General features: G+C 37.4%; 1 protein-coding gene across 2 annotated transcripts in view; it reads left to right on the plus strand.

Annotated features, from left to right (window-relative positions):
• Nucleotides 1-24,860, plus strand: part of KCNQ5 (potassium voltage-gated channel subfamily Q member 5) — a 509,851-nt gene that overhangs the window by 430,284 nt on the left and 54,707 nt on the right. The window contains exons 8-10 of one of the 2 annotated variants that reach the window (XM_072735385.1): nucleotides 7,173-7,267; nucleotides 11,780-11,806; nucleotides 20,338-20,558. In XM_072735385.1, the coding sequence (XP_072591486.1) occupies nucleotides 7,173-7,267; nucleotides 11,780-11,806; nucleotides 20,338-20,558 (343 nt within the window). The remainder of the gene's footprint in view (nucleotides 1-7,172; nucleotides 7,268-11,779; nucleotides 11,807-20,337; nucleotides 20,559-24,860) is intronic. The other variant, XM_072735394.1, reaches the window with a different exon arrangement.

The following is a 24,860-nucleotide window of genomic DNA, read 5'->3' on the forward strand; positions in this document are numbered from 1 at the left end:
TTGTTTTAAGCCAGAGCCACTATCTTTCTCAAAGGGCACTGAAGATTAGTCTTACTGTGGTGATCATTTACATGCAAATATCAAATCATTATGCTGTACACCTGAAACTAATGTTATATGTCAATTATACTTCAATTAAAAATTAACATAAATAAAAAAATTAAAAGGCACTGAGATGCCCAAATTGCTTTGTCATTTGGTTGGTGAGACAATTAAATTAACCAGCCTTTCTGGGTCTTTAGAGAAGAATTTAAAACCCCAGCAGCTTTCAGCAAATTTAGCTGTGTCAATATCTTTGCATGATTCATTTATATTAACTTTTCATTTCAAGTGGAGTGGTCTGGGAAAAGAAAGCAGCTTGAATACCTGCCCAAATGTCACAACTTTCATTAAGAATGCCCAAGAATGGCAAAGTATTTTTCAGTTTGCAGGGTGTTTCTAATACATGATGTCACTTGATCTCCAGGCCAAGCCTAGGAAGAGCTAGGACTCAGTCCCTAGTTTCTGAATCATAATCCATTACTCCTTTCAAATAGTAGCAGTTGCATCCTCATTTATGTATCACTGAAGGCTTGAGGCTAGAGTTTAAAAATAATTCAAAATATGGCATGTTATAGGGGTTTACTTTTAGAAAGATTGGACCAGCTCAGGGTATAGCCAAGATGCTTGCTGGAAACAGAAACAAGAGATTAAGTGAAAGTTTGTAAAGTGGAATGCTGACAGGCTTATTCTCCTGAAGGGAAAAGATTAGAAGACACTGCCATGGGGAAGCTAGGTGGCCCAAAAGAAATATATATATATATATATATATATATATATATATATATATATATATATAGAGAGAGAGAGAGAGAGAGAGAGAGAGAGAGAGACTTTGGCTTCCACCAGTGAAATATCTGAGTCTTCACCCAGTTACCCTGAAGGTCACCAGTCAATAGTTCAAGCCTTATACAGAGCGTATATAATCTTTTTTAGCACTTTACTCATAAATAATAACAGCCTGAGAAAAAGTTTCCTAGATGTGCAAAACAATGGCAGAAAAGAAAGAAAGAAAGAAGAAAGAAAAGAAAGAAGAAAGAAAGAAAGAAAGAAAGAAAGAAAGAAAGAAAGAAAGAAAGAAAAATAGGAACAGAGCTAAAGTAGTGAAAACCTCCTAGAAATTAGAAGGAAAAGAACAGAGATAGAAAATAAGACCAAAAGAAATAGGAAAGTTGGATGACCTTACCAGGAGATCAAATATCCAACTAATAGGAGTACCTTATAAAAAGTACAGAGAAATTAAGGGAGGATTTTAGCAAAGAAATTTTGCATTATGATTCTCCAGAACTGGCTGACCACAGTACTAGGGCCCCCCAAGTGCCCAGCGCTACAAATAAAAGAACACTTGCAAAAAAAGGAACCCCTACATGACTTCTGGGTAGTATGTATCTAAAGGGTCAAGAATTAAGATGCCATTAGGTTTCTCATTAGTAACCCTAAAATTAAAAGACAATGTAACAACACTTTCAAAATTTGGGGAGGAAAAATCTCCAACTTAAAATTCTATACTCAGCCAAACTATTCACTGTGAGTAGCATAAAGACATTTTTAGACAGGCAAGATCTCAAAATTTTACCTACCATTTACCTTTATTCAAGAAGTTATTTGTCATATACATGTATTGCATCCTCTTTGTCCATTCATCCATTAATAGGACACTATTAATAGGATTGTTTCCACATTTTGGGTGTTGTGAACAGTACTGCAATGAACATAGGAGTGCAGATCTCTTTGATATCCTGCTTTCATTTCCTTTGGATATAAACCCAGAAGTGAAGTTGCTGAATCACAACGGTATTTCTACTTCTTATTTTTTTGAAGAACCACCATTCTGTTTTCCATATTGGTATATGTATACAATGGAATATTATTTCAACCATGAGAAGCATGGAAATCCTTCAGTTGGACGATAAAAATAGACTTTGAAGGCATTATGCTAAGTGAAGTAGCCAGACAGAAAAAGACAAATACTGTATGTACCAAATATGGTATCACTTATATATGGAATCCAAATTTTTTAGAAGTCAAACTCCTAGAAACAGAGTAAAAAGTGGTTGCCAGGGGCTGGAGGGTTGGGGAAATAGAATAAAAGGGTAAAAACTTTCAGCTCTAAGATGAATAAGGTCTGAGGATCTAATATACAACATAAGGACTATAGTTGATAGCACTATATTATATAATTGAAATTTGCTAATAGAACAAACATTTTCACAAAAAAAAAATGATGAAGGCATGGGGGTAATATATACATTTATCAAATCACCATGATGTATACTTCACTTGTCTTACAATTTTATGTTTATACCTAAATAAAGCTGAATTTAGGGGGGAAAAAAGCTGCTTGGATAGAATTATTCTTCTAAGAGAAGAAGATAAACCAAGAAAGAGAAATGGGATCCAGGAAAGAAGAGATCTCACCCAAGAAAGAGTCAAGGGAATCTCCAGGATGATCTGAAGGGAAGTCCCAGAACAAAAGCTGTAGTCAGCCTAAAGAGCTGAGTTAAGCAGGAGGCTGGAAAGCTCCAGAAAAAAGATCTTCAAGGAAATAAAAAATGAAATTGATAGATTTCATGATGTATTTGACTAGTGGAATTTTAGAGTTCTGCTATTTCAGAAATGTATTCACAATAGATACATAAGAGCAAATCAGAAAATTAAAATAGGGCAATAATTGGGGATCCCTGGGTGGCGCAGCGGTTTGGCGCCGGCCTTTGGCCCAGGGCGCGATCCTGGAGACCCGGGATCGAATCCCACGTCAGGCTCCCGGTGCCTGGAGCCTGCTTCTCCCTCTGCCTATGTCTCTGCCTTGTCTCTGCCACTCTCTCTCTGTATGACTATCATAAATAAATAATAAAAAAATTTTAAAAAAAATAAAATAAAATAAAATAAAATAGGGCAATAATTACTCTAAGACAAAACAAATATATATTCTTTCACCACATTGCTGAACTAGGAACAACAGTTACATAGTCATAATAATGCAAATGATAAATAGCAACTTAACTGAAAATTGTTTGGGTAAGAGAAAAAGAATGTGTGAGTGAGCTGCCATTATTTTTCATGATAGGAAGCTAATTGATAATGCCTAAAATTAAAATATCAAGAAATATAAGTGTGAGAACAATCCTTAAAAATAAGAATTCTTGGGTGGCTCAGCAGTTTAGCGCAGCCTTTGGCCCAGGGCCTAATCCTGGAGACCAGGATCGAGTCCCACATCAGGCTCCCTGCATGGAGCAGGCTTCTCCCTCTGCCTGTGTCTCTGCTTCTCTCTCTCTCTCTCTGTCTCTCATGAATAAATAAATGAAGTCTTTAAAAAATAATAAGAATTCGGGATCCCTGGGTGGCGCAGCGGTTTGGCGCCTGCCTTTGGCCCAGGGCATGATCCTGGAGACCCGGGATCGAATCCCACATCGGGCTCCCGGTGCATGGAGTCTGCTTCTCCCTCTGCCTGTGTCTCTGCCTCTCTCTCTCTCTCTGTGACTATCATAAATAAATAAATAAATTTTAAAAATAATAATAATAATAATTCTTAAAAAGAGAAGCAACAGCTATAAGAGCTGAAGGGGGTTTACCTCTAAGGAACAAAAATTAATGAGAACCAAGGTAGGGAAGGGATTGTTGGTTGTCACCCTAAATCTTTTTTAGTTCTCTAACTTCTTTTTTTTTTTTCTCTAACTTCTTAAAACCCATACCTTGAAAATAATCAGTTCCCTGTTAATTATACCTTTGGAAGGTGACCTGAAACTAAAATTTCCAGAAAGGGTCAATGTGCCATAGCTATAATGCTCCATAAAATACAAGCTAAATACTCCTTTAAGAACTTAATTTTAAAAAAAACTTAATTATACTGATATTGTACTTATAATTATAGACCAAAGTTTGAATTTGTTTGGCTGCCAAAAACACCAGGGTCACCTGATAAATGGTAAATTTGGCTTTCATTTTGTTTCTTGTTGGCCTATCCTTTGGAATATATATGCCATGTCAATTAAATCCCTCTGGGGCATTATTTTTCTCTTGCCAACCACCATGTGATTTTGGCTTTAAATATAGGAATATCAGCTATTCATTATATAATTGTGGCCTTGAGTTTCAGGTACTTGAAGCAATTAGTTAAGAAAATGAGCCAAGGACAGGACAAAGTTATGAAGATTGTAAGACAAATGAAGTTATAGTCTTTACTTCCATCTTTACTGTTAACTAATATCAGCTCCAATACAAACGCCACTTGCTCCTTCTGTACCTCCCATTTACAAGACATTTTTAGAAGAGTAATGAAGGGGAAAAGAGCTTAGCTATTAAGATCGATTTGATAGAAAAAATAGCAAGAAATCAGGTCTTATTTTTAAGAAAATCTTCAATTTTCTAAAAGAGACCCCTTTCATCCCTAGTTTTTGTCACATTGGCAGATAATGTCTTGGTCCCATTTTTTGTTGTATTGTCTGGCTTTTTTTTTCCACTGGTATCTAATAATGCACCGACTTGTTGGGTGCTTCTAGTTCTACATAGGTCTTCCTTTCAAAGTTTCTGAGTTCACATATTTGATGCCTTCTATGAAAATTGTTTAATTAAAGCAGCCATCAATGCCATCAGAGCATTGGAGGTTCTCTGGACCTCACTATGTAAGAAACTGCAATAATAAACCCATATGTCACCCTACGTCACTCTGTAAATTGTGTTTAAACATTATTTGTGGAGCACCTGGGTGGCTCAGTGGTTGAGCATCTACCTTTGGCTCAGGTCATGATCCCAGGGCCCTGGGATCGAGTCCTACAACAGGCTTCTTGTGGGGAGCCTGCTTCTCCCTCTGCCTATGTCTCTGCCTCTCTGTGTGTCTCTCATTAATAAATAAATAAAACCTTTTTAAAAATAAAATAAAATAAACATTATTTGCAAAGACTAACATTTCAAAATAATTTGATAATTGTTTTACTCTCTTTAAGATGCTAAGATGCTTAGCATAAATTTTCCCAGATTTTAGGATAAATCAATATGAGCCATGTAAGCAAGGCTCCAGGCAAGGACCCTGCTTCAATTATTTAAACCTCCCTTAATAATATTTTTATTTTTTAAACCTCCCTTAATAATATTTTTAAAAATACCGTCAGGTCTTACTACATATTTTTCTAGCTTTTTATATCACTTCTTGAACATTTTACTGAAGTAAAACGTGCATACAGAATAGAGCACATATCTAAAGAGAACTGAGCACTCTTACATAACCAGCACCCAGATAAAGAATAAGAACATGACCAGTACCTCCTGTGTGTCCTTTCTCAATCACTGTCCCCCAAGGGTAACCACTATGCTGCCTTCTAATAGCATAGTTTAAATAGAATCATGCACCATATACTCTTTTGTATCTTGTTTCTTTCACTCAACATTATTCATATAAAGTTCATCATAATTGAGCATCATTCTAGTGTGCTATTACTCTGTACTGTTCCACTATGTTAATGTACCGCAACTTACCTATTTATTCTACTATTGGTAGATGTTTCAGCATTTCTTGCTCTAGCTTATTAAGAGCAGTGCAATTTTCGGCTTTATAGTACATATCTTTTTGATGAACATATATAAACACATCTACTGAGTATGTATGTAAGAATGTGTAGCTGTGTCATAGGGTATGTATACATTCAGCTTTAATAGATACTGCCAAACAGTTTCCCAAAGTTTTTGGGTCAACTTGTAACTCTTTTTGTTCAGTGCACATTTATTTAATGATATTCTCAAGAAAAGGCATATTATTAGATCACTGTTTTTTCATTGTAAGTTTCAAAATCACAAATGATTTTGTTATTTAGTAGGGATATGACCCATTTAAATTAATCTGCCACATAAAGTAGAATGCTTTAATTTATGAATTACAATTTAAAAATTTCCTTTGGGATATTGGAGTAAACATTTGGTCATTAGAAATGTTTGTAGGGAAAAAAATTCACTAACATCTAGAGATAAAGTAATTTTGGGCAATCTCTTTTTTTTAAAGATTTTATTTATTTATTCATGAGATACACAGAGAGAGAGAGAGAGAGAGGCAGAGACACAGGCAGAGGCAGAAGTAGGCTCCATGCAGGGAGCCCGATATGGGACTCAATCCCAGGACTCCAGGATCATGCCCTGGGCCGAAGGCAGGTGCTAAACTGCTGAGCCACCCAGGGATTCCCAATCTCTTAAATGGACAGTTTGAAGGGAAACTTTTCCAGCAATCATCATCAAATAGTAAGCAAAAGACAATAGAGTCATTCTAAGACCACGAACCAGGCAATCTGAGATAATGTCTCAACTCTACCAACCTTGGGTAAACTCTTAATTTATCTGAGCCTTTATTTTCTCTTTTACAAAAAAAGAGTCTTAATCCACATTCTGAGTGTGAGGACTACATGAAAATACATAGTATTATTTATGTCAGGTATAATTATATAGAGATAGCTTATGTTTTACATCAAAAAGCCATAACAAAAAAAGAGCCATAACATATTCTTATACCATGATATTAACTTTTTAACTTTCCAATTATATCCCTAGAGAGTACATTTTCCCTGTCTTATTTTAGCCCTGCTTTTTGTTATAACTGTCTCCATTTTTAGCATTAGAAATACTATACAGTTCAATGTCAGGGAATTACACTAATTCACGTACATTAATGACCCTGTGGTCATTATTTTACTAGCTAAATTAGCTAGTAATAGTAAATTACTATTAATTTGCTAGTTGCATTGTGGGTTATCAGTAGTCCTTTGCCATCTTAACAAATAGTGATTAAAGATGTGCAGTTGATTCCCAGAATGCATGTTCTTGCTCAAGATAGTTTACCTTCAATAATGTCATCTCTTTTCCTAACCAATTTGGAAATTGCTTTGTGTTATACTTTTTGGTACTTTTACTCTCTGGTGTGAGTTGTTTTGAAAACCAATTCCACTAATGTGGAATATGTGCAGAATACGTCTAATAGCTGACTAAAAAATGCCAAAATAGTCTTCTTCACTCTTTGGGCATTTGTCGGGACCAGGTATGACAAGGAAAAGATTCTTAATATATATTAAGTTAATAATCTCCCTTTTCATTTTATTCTCTTTTCTCCTCTCTTTTGTTTTTATTTTTTATGTCACCATGTATGCCACATGCAGTGTGTTTGGCGTAGTTATGCAGCTGATGAGAAGTCTGTTTCCATTGCAACCTGGAAGCCACACTTGAAGGCCTTGCACACCTGCAGCCCTACCAAGTAGGTATCAATGTGACAGCTGGTGCTGTCACCAAGTCTCTTCACATTCGCGAAACAAACTGCACACACACACACACACACACACACACACACACATGTTGATTTTTGGCTTGTCTTATTCTCTGTTGCTCTTTGAGATATTCAGACCTGTTCAGTAGCAACTCAGGTACAAAACTAAATGGAATCAGTATTGTCCCTCACCATTCACAGGCAGAGTTTAAAGATTCAAGGAATATAAACTTGTACGGACATTTATTTCTACTATTTCATGCTTAGTTTCTAATAAATCATTTCATAAAGTCCACGGAAATTCTAAAAGTAACCACCATGATTCTTGAAAAACGATTCCATCACCTGACCCCAAGCAGGAAGCACTTTTTGAAAGTGGTGTATCTTTGCACAAAGTCCCTCAAAGTCATGTCTCATCTGAGTCCTCTTATAGGGTGATTGTTGAGTTTTCACTTGCTGATCAAGCTAGTATCGGTAGCAAAAGAAGAGCTGAAGTCCTAATAGGATTACAGTGTACAGTGAAGCAATGGGACCAATCAGATTAAAATTTGAAATTAGCATTCAAAATTTAGAAGTAATGTAGCTTCTGTTCACATTTGATTGGCCAAAACAAACCACCTGGCCGTGCCTCAACTCAAAGGGGATAGGAAAGTGCAGTCTTACCAAGTGCCTGGAAAGAGAAGCGAACCAGAAAAATTATGAACAGCACTGATAGTTACCAAAATCACCTTTAATTTAAAAAAAAAAATCCTTAGTCCTGGAATCCTGGACTCCAGTTCAACTTGCAGGACATGCTAAATCAAAATTACCACCTAATTAAAGAAATCTTCATTCATTGAAACAACCAAAGCAAGTAAGCCAAGGGAAAGGGTCACTCAGCTTGATTACAACAGTCAGTTCCTCAGGTTGTTCTGAAGTTATCAAAGTGCTTATTTACTTCATAGCTTAGAGCACCTGCTGTTTCCCTTCTTAGTCCGACAAAACCTTAATCCTAGCGACTTCGTGGGCTTCAAGGTATCTTACTACTTTGATTCAATCAGAGAAACCTCTTTCTTACTGATGTGGAAGAGAAATCACCTGGGGAAACCTTCATGACTTATTGCCTGAATTTTCAGTCTCAAAGGAGGTTTGTGATGCTTCAGAGTGCACACTGTTGGGAAGCCGTAGATCTGTCACTGTCAGGATCTGTTACGTTGCTTCTCTGATCTTCCTTGGGCCCCATCCACAAAATGAAGGACAAGAGGTGAGCAAGATAACTTCTAAGCTCTGATAGGACACATCTTCTAAAAGTTGGAGTCAAAACTTTGTCAGCACCTGTGACAGAGATATTCACAGAACCCCAGGTCTTTAGAAGGGATGGAAACTTAGCAAGGAGAGAAGCATGGGTGCTGTTGAATGAATGCATGCATGAGAATTCTCTTTTCATGTAGCTCTTAAAATTTAGTTGACTTTCCTTTATTGAGTATGAGACTCTTTAAAAGTTGCAGTAATAAGAACAAAATATCTCTTCCTTGAGGGTATGAATCAGAAATGGGAATTATATAGAAATTGCATTTCTTGTACTCATGAAGGCTTCTAGGTATATATGTAAGAGGTATATAGAAGAAACAAAAGAAGATTCTCAAGTGACAAAAGAGACTGGTCTATTATCATGTGATAATTTTGCTTTCCACTTCCCAAAGTTTTTGGATTAAAGTCATTCTGAAGCCTAGGAAAAAATATTTAAGAATTAAGTCAAATTCTCCTGGTGCATAAACTATGATTTTACTCACATAATTTCTCTTTTTTCCTCTGATATTTTCCATTTTAAATGGGAGGAGGAGAGAGGAGAGGAGAATTTATGCAAACACCTATATTCATCCTGTTCCACTCTGGCTGTCAGCCATCGCCTCATTGTCCTTTCTCTGCACCCCCCATTAACTCTGAGTCTCAGGCCCATTTACTGAATAACACATACTTGTCCTGAATGACATAGCCATCACTGCAATGGTCATGGGAACCTGAATATCCTAACATCTCTCCCTCCAGTGACATGTTATTGTTCCAAATTGTGTGGTTCTTTATTATTGTTGTGGCTTTTGTTAAACTATTGAGAACATGATAATAATTATGGACTCTGTGATATTATGGGATTCTAGAAATTGTGAGATACTTTCCCACAAAAAAAAAAATATTAAATGCACAAAAAAAATCAAAATTTTGCCTACAGTTTTAATGTATTTACAGACTCCCTGAAGCCAAGTTCAGAACCTTTGCTTTAGAAAACAAACCTGCTAGGGCAGCCCTGGTGTCTCAGCGGTTTGGCGCCACCTGCAGCCCAGGGCCTGATCCTGGAGACCCTGGATCGAGTCCCACATCGGGCTCCCTGCATGGAGCCTGCTTCTCCCTCTGCCTGTGTCTCTGCCTCTCTCTCTCTCTCTCTCTCTCTCTCTCTCTCTCTCTCTCTCTGTGTCGCTCATGAATAAATAAATAAAATCTTTAAAAAATATATCTTAAAACAAACCTGCTTTAATCAAGTTTGTAGATCTGTGAAGAGAATAATTTGCAATGACTTAGAGAGATATTTTTATACTTATAATTAACTGGCTTACTGAGTGTAGAGTGATGTAATAAGAAACAGACTGAAACTTCTTTTTATTTACATGATGTATTTCCTATAACATTTAGAATTTAAGTACTTCTGAAGAGATGATTCATTCATTCATTTGTGCATTCATTAAATAACTATTCATTGAGCACCTATTGTTTTGCAAGGCACTCTTCCAGGCACTAGAAGTATAGCAGTGAAAGAAAAAAAAAAAAACAAATAGATTAGAATCTCAGGCTTTAGGGAATATATATTTAAGGGACATTGGGAAGAGAAAATTAATTAATTAGTTAATAAATTTTAAAATATGTAATAGATTAGATGGCAGTTGTGCCAAGGAGAACAGCAAAGTAGGGAAGGAATTTGGGAGACATTAAGGACTACAATTTTAAATAGATCGTCAGGGAAGAGATCATATTAATAGCAGCAGCAGCATCAATAATATCGCTATCATTAAAAAAAACCATGAACTCATGCTCTTGTTCTCAGCAATTTTAGAGATAAAATGAGATACTTTGACTCCTCAACCTCATTCCAGGGAGTAGGATGGAAGAGAGGTGTGACAAGTGTACAGGGGAGGGGAGACAGGGGCAGAGTGAGGGGGCATGCAATACCTGCTCAGACCTGCCAGGGCTATACAGAGCAGTTTCTGTCTCTCTCCTTTCTGATCTGGCTGGTCTCACATACACTTTCAAAGTCTTAGCAGTTGCTGTTTCACAGTTTTGTTTTTTAGTAACAGAGGGATTTACAGAGGGAACGTATTTTTCTTGATGTTTTTCTCAGGGAAAATGAAGGAGGCTATGCAAAGCGTATAACATAAGTAAATGTGCTCTTTTAGGGAGTGAGTCGGTATTTTATGAAGCTGTGGGAAATTATCAAGCTCCAAGGAGGTCGTGTGATAGTGCAATAAGTCAGAATGTAAACATTATCTAATCCAATGTCTTCAACTTATTCATAAGAAAATCAAGACCTGGGATCCCTGGGTGGCGCAGCGGTTTGGCGCCTGCCTTTGGCCCAGGGCGCGATCCTGGAGACCCGGGATCGAATCCCACGTCGGGCTCCCGGTGCGTGGAGCCTGCTTCTCCCTCCGCCTGTGTCTCTGCCTCTCTCTCTCTCTCTCTCTGTGACTATCATAAATGAATAAAAATTAAAAAAAAAAAAAAGAAAGAAAATCAAGACCTACAAGAATGTTAGGTGCTTGCCCAAGGACACACACAGCTCATTTGTAGAGACACTACACTGGATTTGCTAAACTGAGTTATTAAAAATACCATCTAACACTAGTCCAGGAGAGTTGTGATCAATTTCCTATATGCCTAGATGAGTACTAGGTGTTACCACTGTATGTTGGCAAATTGAACTCAAATAAAATATTTTTTAAAAATTTCCTATATGCCTAATTTACTCCAAGAGCATTCATATTGTATAGAATATGAAAACAAAAAAAAAAAAAAAGAATATGAAAACAAAATCTTCCTCAACAAGTGATTGAAGCACAAGGCCACAGTAACATTAATAAATCCAGATTTAGGAACCCAAAAGTCTGTCTAAAGCACAGAGATTACAGCTACAGTGTAACCACCATCATTCTAAGAGTCCTTGCTCATGTCAGTAAGATCAGAACCACTTTCTTAACCATGGATAACTTCAGCTAATGTAGAGTCTACGGTTTTGGGTCACATGTGGGTACCATTAGTCGTGCTAAATATATGTGCCAACTCAGGTCTATGCCACAAAGAATATACATTTTAAAAGTTGGGTGCATTTATTATAAGGAATACTGCTTCTATGGATCTTACTTGAAGAGAATTACCTAAGGTGCTTTATTCCCCGACCTCCATTTTGGCCATTATCAAGTGCTATAAATGTATTCACCAGTTTATCATCATTTCTTTTCTGCCTGCACGCACCTGAAGGAAAGAACAAGGGGAAACATCAAGCAGGTTTGTGATTTCTCTTCTGCTACATGTTTGTTTATAAACCTGATGCCTAACCGATGTTTTAAATGTGTCTCATGTGAGTAAAATTGATCAACAAATACAAGATGATTAAAAGTTACCTTTCACAAGATTGCCTGCAAAGATTGCTGTTTCATTGATTTCCACCACTCCCTCCTCCACCCCCACCACCCCCGCCTTGGAAGCATCAGTGTCTCCCTAACTCACTGCTTTTTATGATCAGGAGGGCATGGAACATTCTTAGGGAAAAATAATTATTATGGCCTTTGGTTATTCCTTGCTACCATTTTCTCAGACAGAAGTCCTACCCAAGTATTTAAATTCCAGGAAGCAGTCTAAGATATATTCCCCTTCATCAGGGTCCTTTTAGAGTAAGAAAATGGGTTTTTTGGGCAAAAGGAACAGTGTGTACAGAAGGTAAGAACAGTCTCTCTGTGACATCTCCAGCTCGTTAAACACTGGTGTACTTGGGTAACATGATTCAGAAGAGCCTCCCCTCCACCACCACCCCATCCTTTAGGAAGAATATAATCCTCCCAGAAACTTCACCAAATAATTTATGACCATTCTTTCATGCCTTTCAAGGAAATGCTTTATCAGATAAAAGAGCAGAGAGTTAGACCTAGGAGGAATGGGAGGTGAAAGAACATTTTATTCTGTGTTAGTGAGTGCCAGAAAGAGTGGATTTGGGAGCAAAGCCCCGAAGGACAGATCCAGGTGGATCTCAGCACTGATGGTGTGAGGAGTAGCAAAGGCAGAACCACCATTCCAGGTGCCAGGAAGAGAAGAAAAAAAATTTTTTTTCCCTATCATTGCTACTTGTTTCAGTAATGAGGAGACACAGGCATTCCACCTGCACAGAGTTGGCCCCTGTGGAAGATCCAAAGGGAGTCCAGGGATTGTTCCTTTAGTTTTGTATTGCCGTGTTAATGACATTAATTTATAATTTACAGTACTGAAACTATTTTAGAGAAAGTTCACTTGGGATAATGAGGTTCTGGGTCGTCCTTTTCTACATTATATTAACGCTTAAAAAGATTCACAAGTCAGAACATAAATGCATCTGTGATGAGAGATAGATGTAGTAGAATGCTCAACACTCCTTCAAGGTAGGTCAGCCTACACAGGGATGCCATTAAAGACCCTTCTCTTACCTGGTAGACAAAGAGCTAGAGCAAAAGTCATTAGATATTCCTGGGTGACATTTCCAGAAAGTTTTAGTAGCCTGAAGATTTGGTCTTATTTACTTTAGAGATTTTTCTGCCCAAAGAGAAGTTCTGGTCATTGGACTCAGAACATTCTTTGCATGGACTCTAGAAGAGGCAGTCTCCCCAGTTCTCACCATTTAGTCCTCTTTTGTCTATATTCCATGCAAACAAACCCTGCCGTCCTTCTGATGTGGCAATTTTACTTGCAAAGAGTTACAGAAAATAAATTGTAGCCATTATAAACCATTTAGTCTATTTAGTGTTATATGAAGAGCTATCCTTGCTTCAGGAGCTATCCATATACAAATTATGTCAAAGGGTAATTTGTCTCCAAATCTTAAAGGCAGAGACTATCTTTGGTACAAACTCCATAACTACCTGAGAGCAAGGTCACCTGTCTTGGTTCCATCCTCCAAAACAGAACTATTGACACCTAAAGAGGAAGTTTGTGAATCAGGTGAAGGCGTCTGCAAAAATGCGACCCTGTACAGCAGTCCTGAGTGAGGGGTCACCTTGGGCTAACACGATATTGCACTTTTTCCAAATATTACCAAGGCAGAAAGCAAAGACAAAATTAGAGTGTAACTATTAAGCTTCTGTTCCTCACTCCAGAAATGAACCTTCTAATCAGCTCTTATGACTCAAAAGGACTGCCAACCAAATTTTTTAAATTTCATGATGCTCACATATATGTAAAACTTCAAATTTTATTCTACATGCTTGTGACTAAGGGTGTCAAAAATAACTCACCTGTAGTCTTGAACATATATAGAAACACTGAGCTGTGTTACACAGAGATTTCTTGCTTCTCTATGGTCATTGAACATTTGGCAAAACCACCTTGAAATATGTCCTGTATTACCATTTACCATGCCTGCCTTACTTGATGTTTCATACCTGATACACTTGGGTCTTCTATCCTCCAATTATGTATCATATAACCCTGTGCAAAGCAATGATATAAGATGTGCTCAATAAATAATTCTTGGATAGAGTAATAAGATGTCCCTGACCTCAAGTAGTTCATGTATAAAGAGAAAACACCAACAAGAATGGAAAGAGGAAATGCATAGAAAGAAAGAAAATGAAAAAGTAAAAACATTTCAATAATCTGAAGGAAACAAGCTGAAGCTCCCATTTTAACACGACTTCAATTTTCACCTTGTGTTCCATAGGCAATGGAATTTATAAACTGCATAATGAATGCAAAAGACTATTGTATTAACAATAGCAACAGTACCATCTTAAGAAAAACAAATTTGCCCTCACTCAAGCAAAATATGTACAAAGGAAAATGCATTTGTAATGCAGACCGTCTCTTGGAAGAGAGGAAATTTAGGTCTAGACTATTGTTGATTAATCCTGGACCCAATTTTAAATGGACTGATTAACACCGCGCAAGTGCAAAGTGCTTTACTGTGTTTGGGGCATTGGGTTATTGATGGTGATTCAGATAAGCAGAAGAGATAAGCCTCAGCCAACCCTGTTATCTTCCAGATATCTCAGAGCCGGGAGTCTCCTAAATCTTTCTTCATGGCTTTTCATTGTGTTAAGAATTGGGAGAAATTCAAGCATAGACAGGTTTAGTACAGTAGCCAATAACCCTCTCCTGGTGCCAGGCATTTGTTTCCTCTGAATGACCAGGCCATATACAGAGAGGCTTTCTCTCTGCAGAATGTCGTGAAGCATCACACATATTCATATACTCCTGTAGCTAACTAGGTTCCCTGCTTTGGAATATTCCTGTTAGAGACATTTTTTACTTTTCTACACTGAGGTTAGGGTATGTTGAAACAAATTTGGACTAGGGAAAGTCATCCAGTACTGTGATGCTTTTGCATTGTTTGCAACAGGTCCAAAATTTTTCTTTAAAAATACAAACCATCAGTCCCAAGAAGACCTCAACCAAACAACAGTTAAACTAGTGTCTCTTTGAGAGATTAAAATAATGTCTCTGGTACAGGATCAGGTACAAATTACTATTAGTCTCAATTGAGCCTGCTCTATTCTTCCCCTTCTTAGACCATAAATGCGACTTCTTTAGCATCATTTAATGATTCATTTGTTTTCCTCTGTCTTCCCATTAAAACAGTTCTAATCTCATATGTAGTGAATATGTTTTGTTGCTTTTGTCGTTAATCATCCCATTAAGTTATTTTTCCAACTCATTTTTTAAACTGGTTAGTTTTTCTCTGTTTGGGTACAAATTGTCACTTTCAGAAGACAGAATTTACCTACAAACCCATCTAACCAAATTAAGCCAGTATTCTCACCTTGAGATTTTATGTCCTCCTTCCTTCTTCCTTGACAAGGAGGTCAGTTAGCCATCTTGAACACACCGCCACAAAAAGACGTTTACTTCTTCCTACCTATTAAGTTTTGATTGCTACAAGAATAGGTCATGCTAATGGAAGTTGAGGGATTATCTGTAAATCTCGCTACCTCTGCTTATCCTGTCTCCATAATCAGTTGTTGGCTGTGTGTGTGTTTCATAGTTAAGCTGATCAGTCTATAGGCTTTAAATAGAACCCTGTCAAACTTCTTGTTAGACTGTCTATAGTTGCTCTAACAGGTTCTTGTGAGACTGTTAGAAAGATGCATGTCTTAAAAGTTAAAGCATAAATGATACTTTTATTACGTTATCATCTTGTGCTGTGATCCACTGAGTGCTTCATTCAAACTGCTCCTATGTTTATTAGGTTCTGAGATGTGTGGTTCTTAGGAAAGAACTCTAGAATGCTGACAGAAAAGACTGTGTGTTCTTGTATTTCTTAGGCGTTTATTTTCCATTATTTACATTTTATTTCTTCTGTGTGCAATGAATGATCTGCATGTGTTGTTAAACTGAGTAAGACTAGACTTTTTTTTTTTTCAGCATAATCAACTTGTGTCCTTATGGGCAAAATGTTAGATTGTTTCAAAAACAATATTTTGAAAATGGTCTCTCCTTCTGTTCACACTTATTGCTTGAGGGAAAGGATTTAGTCTTTTAAAACACATCAAAAGATTTCCAATAAGAAATTCTTTCTTTAACAAGCTAGTAACCTAAAATCTTTTCTTCTGACCTTTCTGAGCATGTATTCTGACAATTACTGATATTAACTATAACTGCAGGTATTTTATACAAATCAAGAACGTTTTTAATATTTAAAAGCAATTACTGTTACCAATTTCATTGATTCCTATAAATATTTATTCTTAAAGTTCTGAAATATTTTGTTCCTCACTTATACTGTATTGCATTGCTATTTATTACAAGGGTTGCTATATTTTAAAATATTTATGCTCTTTCATATGAATCACATGCTAACACACAGACTACTATCATTTGTAATGCCTATTTCACATTCCGTTATTTCAACCTCACCATTAAGAGCACTGATTGTATTCCAAGCAGCACAATTAAACAACATAGTACTTACTGCTTAAGTAATCTGTATACTTATATCTGAAAAACATTAAGGCCAAATGACTTCGTTGTTCTAAAAAGAAAAAGAAATCCCAAAGCACTTTCGTGGTGGTGAAATGCTTAGTAATGTGCTGCTCTATTTCCCTCACTCCTAGTAAGTTCTGTAGTAATAAGCAGAAGCTCTTCAGAATGTACACTTCACGGAAGCAGAGGTACCCAGCATCCTGGCTATTGACATGAAATTTGAGAATGCCAACTAACCTCAGGTGCATGACCAGGTTACACTGCCATCCTACCTGAGCCCTGCTCAGAGACTCACTCTTCCTAAGGACTTCTTGAATGAGGTTTTCAACCCGCTTGTAATTTTCCCCGGTGCCTGTTGCTTGCTTTGATACTCCACCCCAGGGATAATTAGGCAGGGTCCCACACAGCACTGGCAGTCAGCCCCTTGGCGCCTCCTTGTGGTGGGACAACTGCTAAGCTGCTGCACGCACTGGATTGTTATGGCTCGGTCCCCATATTGTGCCTGAGGTGAGAATTTGTAGAATGCTTATCCTATGAAGGGCTAAAACCCTAATTAAGTATAACAAGAACTACAGCATTCCAAGTCCAAGAGGATTACTGTGGGGTTACGATAATGCCACACAGTTCCCTGGCAGGGAACATTTAGCAGTAGCCTGCCTGCTGAGCCATTTGAGTAACTTGTCTGGCTCCTAGAGAGGGAAGGATTCCCAAGCACAATCCCCCATAGTTGTGCAAATGCCCTCTAGTAGAGTCCTCAGCTGGGGAGGTGGGACTGCATACTCAAAGATGCTGCAGTCAATGAACACAGTGCCCTGTTGATTACTTTTTTCCAGAGAGAGATCTTCTTGTTGGCCTCCTGGGAATAATCTTTGACAATCTTCCTAAAAACATTGTTACAAAATCTTCCTCAAAAATCATGTTTATAGGGGCATCTGGCTGGCAGAGCATGTGACCTCTCTAATCTCAGGGTCATGAGTTCAAGCCCCACGTTGGGCATGGAGCATATTATTTTTTAAAATCATGTTTATAGATGTGATTTTTAAAAAGTAGGAAAATAATGAAAACTTGAATGGACCAGAAAAGAGTCTCTATTTTTAATCAATGTGCATTTTCAGTAACAGCCATCTAATCAGTTTAATAGTTGTCTAACCAAGATGCTCTGTTGATTTCCAAAGGGGAAAAGAAGTAGAAAAACTAATAAAAGTGAACTTTTTGTAAGAACAGGTCTTTGCTTTGGAGAACAAAATTTTGCCTGGTTAAAAAGTTCTGGGTTAAGATCTTATTCTTAACTTTCATACAATTCTGTCAAAAGAGAAAGTGAAAGTATTACGCCTTTTTCCCCCCAATTTCATATGTAATATGTTGGATTCACTTTAAAATGATTTTGGCAATTCTTTTAATATTAGACATTGGCAAATATTTATGCAGTTAAGAAGGACCAAAAGGGAAATGGTACCTAGAACTCATTTGTATCAATTTTAAATGCTTTAAATAGTACTAAGATTCAGAGAATAATATTATTTCCACTTCCATTAATTATTAAAGATAATATCAAAATGTTTCATAGAGGCAACTTTTTGAAATATTTTCATAGGAGTAATTGTTTTTAAATATTTTGTTATTGTAAATAAGCCATGAAGGTTTTAACACTGATACTTATTTCAGATTTTTTTACTTTTTCGGTTATTGAAATTTTTAAAAGGGAAAAACAATTTAAATTTAAATTTCATATTAAGTGGTTTTATGATGATGTTTCATCAGTTTTCTCTTCATTTAGTTGGTATAAGAAAGAGATATATCTTTAAAGTTTGAGAAAATAATTTGATATGAACTAAACTCAATCTTCTGTAGTAATTAACATCAATGAGTTCCAGAAAAGGTAATCAATGAGATCAAGTATAGTGAGAACACTTGTAGTGCTAGCTATGTAAACTTAAGCCATTAATCTAAATGAAGGTGCAGAGTTGAGCATATGTTCCTGAACCCGATCATCATAAATTTAAATGATGGAACCGATGTGCTGAAACTGAAGGGAGGTGTGAAATTTTTACTATTTAAATAAAACAAAGCTTGAGAAGAGTAGACAATTCGGGCCCTATCCCTTTGAGGATTTGTTTAAATAATTTGAAGGTTTGGAATGACATGAAGAACCTAGCTTCAGCATAAAAAGATACAGTTTTCTATGTTATCGTTGCTGTTCTTTGATGTGATCTACCATTTAATCATGCATTTGTCAAGTATGGAGAAAACCTTTGACTGACGGGATTGTTTTAAAGAACTCTTGAACCCACCTGACCCCATTACAAAACTGCCCAGCCTGTTCTTTGCATGTGCCTTCAGCTAGTCATGCTGGACTTAGCTATGTCTGCATTTCAGAGGAGAGCTGTCAGTTGCATGGTCAACTTGTTTATTGTTACCAGGACTTTTTGATCACCATAGCTCATTATTTGATTTGTTTTCATGTAAACACATAAAATGTGGTGTCTTTTTTAGAATATCTTTTGTTAAGTAACTAGGCATGGAAAAATAAATGTTACTGTTTCTTGTTAGCTACAAAACACATAACCACTAAACACATTTGCTGTTGGCATGCTGCAGCTGGGGACAGTGGACATTGCGGTAAGTGGAAAGAACAGGGGCTCCACTTGGTCTCAGATAATCCGTGTCCATGAGAACACTGCTTCCATCAAGCCCCACACAGGCTACAGCATGACTGCAGGTCTCAGTATCTCAGAGGAGCTGCTCCAAGTTACTGCCCTCAGACCCTTCACCCTTTATTTCTTCAGACCTTGACCTTGAAGAGTCCTGGGCTTCTCATTAGCTACCAGTGTCATTTTCTGATGAAACAAGAACACAAACAAAATGAAGACACAACAGTTCTTGCAGTTCACTTGATTCCCACAAAAATCCCTTAGCAATGTTGCTATTTTCATCTGTGTATTAGAGATGAGGACTCCAAACCCCAACTTTCTTTGATTCCAACCTGCCCTTCCCACCACATCACACCACATCTTTTGATTAGGAAAGCATGGAGATGCACTTTGGGTTTTGTTGTTGTTGTTAATGTTTCCTTTATCAACCCACAGCATTTCAGTCCTCACTGGCATCTGAGAACTGAATGTCTGAACAAATATAATTTACCAGTAGCTGCCACAGCAAATCAATAACCTGTTTAATAGCAGGAAATTGTGTTAGTGAACATAACATCTCATTCCGTTAATCAGTCATCACATTCATTATATGTTGGAGCTGTTCTACATTGTGTGGTTTTTGTCTCACAAGAATGAATGCAAGCATAAAAGAAATGGGTGTTAAATGTTGTATGTTTAATATTATGTATGCACTACTACCAACTGCTATGAGAATGCATGAATTTATGGATATCATAATCTTGCCTGGAATATGAAATGCATGCAGAATGGAGATATATGTGTATATGTAACTGTCATTCCTGTAGAAATGCTTAGAAAAGTACAAAGAGATATGCTCCCAAAGAAAAATTACTTTTTTTAAGTCTCAAAAGTTTTAAATTGAGGTTAAAACTAAAGTCTATTTATAAAGTATAACACCGAACCAGGTCTTGCTTATTTGCAGTGTAATTGTGTACAAACTACCATACCTGTTGTCGATCCTTTCTGTGCTGAATCCAGGGAGGGTGTGCCTACCTGTACAGTGAGACTGGGTTCAAATGAATGCAAACAGAGAGATTAAATAAAGCTCGTATTTTCAATAAGTGAAGAATATATTGCTATGCTCGTACTCGCTGAAAACATTTTGTCTATTGAAATATAATAAATAGTTTCATCAAAGTATTTGCCCAAGTGGAGTGGAAGAAATTGCTTGAAATGGAATAATCATGCCTCTGTTGTCCACAGTCAGAAGCTAAGTTTTAAGGAACGGGTACGCATGGCTAGCCCGAGGGGCCAGAGTATTAAGAGCAGACAAGCTTCAGTAGGTGACAGGAGGTCCCCAAGCACCGACATCACAGCCGAGGGCAGCCCCACCAAAGTGCAGAAGAGCTGGAGCTTCAATGACCGAACCCGCTTCCGGCCCTCGCTGCGCCTCAAAAGTTCTCAACCCAAACCAGTGATAGACGGTAAGCCCTGTTTTTCCATAACTATGTTTAATTGGATAGGCTATCGTGAACAAGATTATGAAGTAATTAATTCTCCATGGTACCACTTGAAGATAGAAGAAAACAACCCCAAGGAAAGAATTGTTTGTTTGTTTTATTGAAAATTTATTCATTGCCTTGGGCAAATGTACAGAACATAAGTTTGCTTTTGGGAGCAACTTTGGCAGCTAAATCTACATTTCAAAAAAATCAAACAAAATGTTGTTACTTCTTCAGTCTTATCTACAACACAGTATTATTTCTCAGATAAAGTCCATATCAAGATCAACGTGACTGTCCTTCTTATGTGTAGGTTATGTCTGACCAGCAAAGGTCCATGGCCCAAAGATGACCAGGTGCTCTGTGAATGTCTTGAGACACACTAAGAAGGGTAACAATACCTTTCTGGACAACATTGAAGGTGCTATTCCCTTTTCTACTTTGCTCTATTCACCAGTAAATCTGAGACCACTACTTATCTTCCTTAGAGGGCTTCCTGTTGAAAGTTCTTAATGATAAGTAGAATTCAAGTTCTTCTCCCAAGAGAAGCTAACCTATTTATCATACAATGTGTCGGAAGTTTACTTGCCAACACATTTTATTGAGTGCCATGTAATTTTCATGTTTATAAAACAGTTCTTTTTCATTTAAGATTAGCTTGGTTTTCCTTTTAAGTATGCCCCCCTGGGATCTTTTATACTGGGCAAAGAACCAAAGTCAAATAGCATCTTCCATTAATACATAAAAACTGCAAAGGGGATCAGTCCTTCTGTTCTCATTCCCTAGTATAACCTGTATTTTCCCAGGCTCTGAAAGCCTGAGGGATAAAATTAACAACCAGGGGTCATAATCTCAGTGATCTCAGGCTCCCTGCAGTGAAATCCCTGGAACCTCAGCCCACGGGTTCCTTCCAGCTCATTCAGAGATCCCCAGGGATATTACTCCCACTCTCGAGCTACATGAGCCCCCTCTTTACACCTCTTCATTCTCCACAACTTCATGGTGCCTTGCTCTCCAAGTAGATGCCTAGCTGCTGACCCAATGCAGCCCCTCCTGGTGGAGCTTGCAGCTCCAATCTTGGCTGCAGGACATGCTGATCCTGCCCGGCTTCCCTCCACCTGTCACTCTGCTAAGGTAGGAAATGCCCTCTCCACCAGCACTGGACACTCCCCCACAAGACTCTTAGTGTCCTGAGTCACTGGAGGCACAGATTTCCAGTGTCCTTTGGTTTCCACACTCTCCTCCCTAGGAATTTGGCTGAAAGCCCATGAACAGCTGAGTCAAGAGTTACCCGTTACAGGGCTTTATGTTGCACTCAAAATAGACTTTCTGAATATAAATGGACGCATCATTTCTGGAAGGCAATTTGGCAACATATATCAAAAGCCTGTTCATATGCCTAAGCTTGGATACATCCTACCCACCAATTCCATTTCTAGGATATAATCGGTATAATGAAATAATATCAAACATTAGAAATGATGCTATAAATCAAAAGTTATTGACATGGAAAGATGATCATAAAAAAAGATTATTCCCTTTTGCTCTGTGTGTGTGTGTAAATTCATGTACTTACAGGAAAAAGTCTGGAAAGATTTACAATAATGTATGAACAATTACCTCAAGTAATAAGATCATAGTTATATTTTCTTTCTTCATCTTGTTCACTGTATTTCCTACTATTTCTAGAATGAACATGTAAAGCTTTTGCAAAAGAAAACAAATGATGATTTTCTATTAAAAAATTGGGCTGCCTTTTCACAATACCCTCTCTCCTTTCCTGACTCTAGGGGCCTTGATCTAACACCTCTCTCCTTAGGCTGATCCCCCCCTACACACCCTTCTGCCAAGAGGTGGAAGGAGCACCTTGTCTTAGTTCCGGGGACCAGTTCTTGTTGAGTGTAGATGTGGATTGTCTGACAAAGTTTAACGTACTGCAAATAGAGCTGTATTCGGCTCTAGGGTTGCCATAACAAAGTAGCACAGCTGGGATAGCTTAAACAACAGAAATCTATTTTCTCATGGTTCTGGAGGCTGGAAGTCTGAGAATCTCCTTGGCTTCTAGATGGCCACCTTCTCCCTGTGTCTTCACTTCATCTTCCCTCAATTCACATTTGTGCCCAGCTTTCTTCTTCTTATAAAGACACCAGTGATATTGTATGACAGCATACCCTAATGAGCTCATTTTAACTCAATTGTATCTTTAAAGACCCTATCTCCAAATAGAGTCACATTCTGAGGTACTAGGAGTGAGGGCTTCAACATCTGAATTTTGGAGGGACACAATTCAGCCCATAGCAGAACTCCTGCTCACCCGAATCATAGCATCCCTGGACAAGCCGGGGTGAGCCCATATCTCCAAACCCAACCTTGGATTCATACTGTGCTAGAAATGCATACATGACCCACAGTGGGGGCATACTCTTCCAAATGGGGGCTTCAAAAAATATTTGACTTTGTGCTATGAGGTCCTTACGGTTGGCTGAGCACATCTAAGTAAAAAAAGGATCTGGATTCTGAATATGGAAAATGAATTCTACTTGTATGTTTGGCCAGAGGGAAAGCATTTTTCAAAGACTCCTAGCGTCAGCGCTATCCATCACAGTATTTCAGTTACTGCAAAGATGTCTCAGAGCTCAGACAGATACAAACAGAAGTCCTATTCTTTAACAAATAACAAATTGGAAAGGTCTCCTGCCATCCATTCTCTACATCATTTCATACAGGTATAGTTCTGTTTGGTTAAAAAGGAATTGCTTTTCCCAGTTGATGCCCATCTCAACTGGTTCTGAGTTCCCCAGATGACAGAGGGCCTGATTGCTGTTCTGTGGAAGTAGCTTTGTTGGCTGCCCACCTGCAGAAGATCATGACTCCTAACTCCTCATTTTATCCAATAGTTCAGAATCTTTCCCACTGATTTAACTCAACCTTGGGACTTGGGGAAATGGAAGATTCTTTTTATAGAAAAAAAACAACTGAAGTAGCTATCAAATAAATGTAGACTTCAATTATACATTTTTATTTATACTGCCTCTTTGGTTTTAAGTATATCTAAAAACCACTTGCTACCCATAGAAAATAATATATAATACCACAACCAACTTCCAATTATTCCAGATCTATTTCCTCATTCACTTCTGGGGCTCTTTTCTTCTACTTCTCTCTTTCCTATACATATTTTAGGCATTTCGTTGTTCATAAACAGCTCAGGAAGAGTGGATAAATAATAGAAAGAATAATGAGAAGTCCAGTTGGCCTTTAAGTTAATAACTAAGTTACATTTGAAAAATAATGGACTTGTAACTAAACGATACTATCATAAAAAAAAACAAAGGAAGTTTAGGGTTAATTCATAAGTTTTAATAATTCCTGCCAAATGTGATGCCCTTTACTACATATGGTATTTTTATAATTTAATGACTCTTATAAAAGTTATTAAATATTGCATGTTGGGCTTTTTTGCTTTAGTTTTTTATGAAATTTACATAATTACTTAAGAAGGGTATAATTGTCTTCCAATATTGCACACTCATGTATACCAGAGAAGTGGAAAGTAATAGGCAGATGATGAAGCCAGAAATTAACAAATGGCAAAAGGAAGAAAGTAAACTTTAATGGACTGGTGTGGTATAGCCATAGCAAATTTCTTTTTTTTTTTTTTTCAAGATTTTATTTATTTATTCATGAGAGACAGAGGCAGAGACATAGACAGAGGGTGAAGCAGGATCCCACAAGAAGCCCGATACAGAACTCAATCCCAGGACCCTGGGATCATGTCCTGAACCAAAGGCAGACGCTCAACCGCTGAGCCACCCAGGCGTCCCCATAGCAAATTTGTTTTGACCAATATGATATTTAAAGTATTTATAGTTTATAAATCCAATAATAAGAAATAGAAATTTTCCATTGGCCAACCAATAGTATTTGAGCCTCTTTGTATAATTTTTAAAAGTAAGTAGGATATGACAGTTTTAGATTCCACATATAACTGCAATCATGCAGTTTTTTCTTTCTGTGTCTGGCTTATTTCACTTAGCGTAATGTCCTCCAGGTTCATTCATTTTGTTACAAATGGCAGGATGTCGTTCTTTTTTAAGGATGAATAATATTCCATTATATAATTATACCACAATTTCATTTCACTCCGTATATATATGTCAAGTCATCGTATTGTACACTTTAAATATATGCAATTTTTATTTATTATTTCTTTTAGATTTTATTTATTTATTTGGTAGAGAGAGCATGAACACAAGCAGGAGGAGGGGCAGAGGGAATAAGGAG

This window comes from Vulpes vulpes, chromosome 1 (assembly GCF_048418805.1).
Source record: "Vulpes vulpes isolate BD-2025 chromosome 1, VulVul3, whole genome shotgun sequence".
Classification (NCBI taxonomy): Eukaryota; Metazoa; Chordata; class Mammalia; order Carnivora; family Canidae; genus Vulpes; species Vulpes vulpes.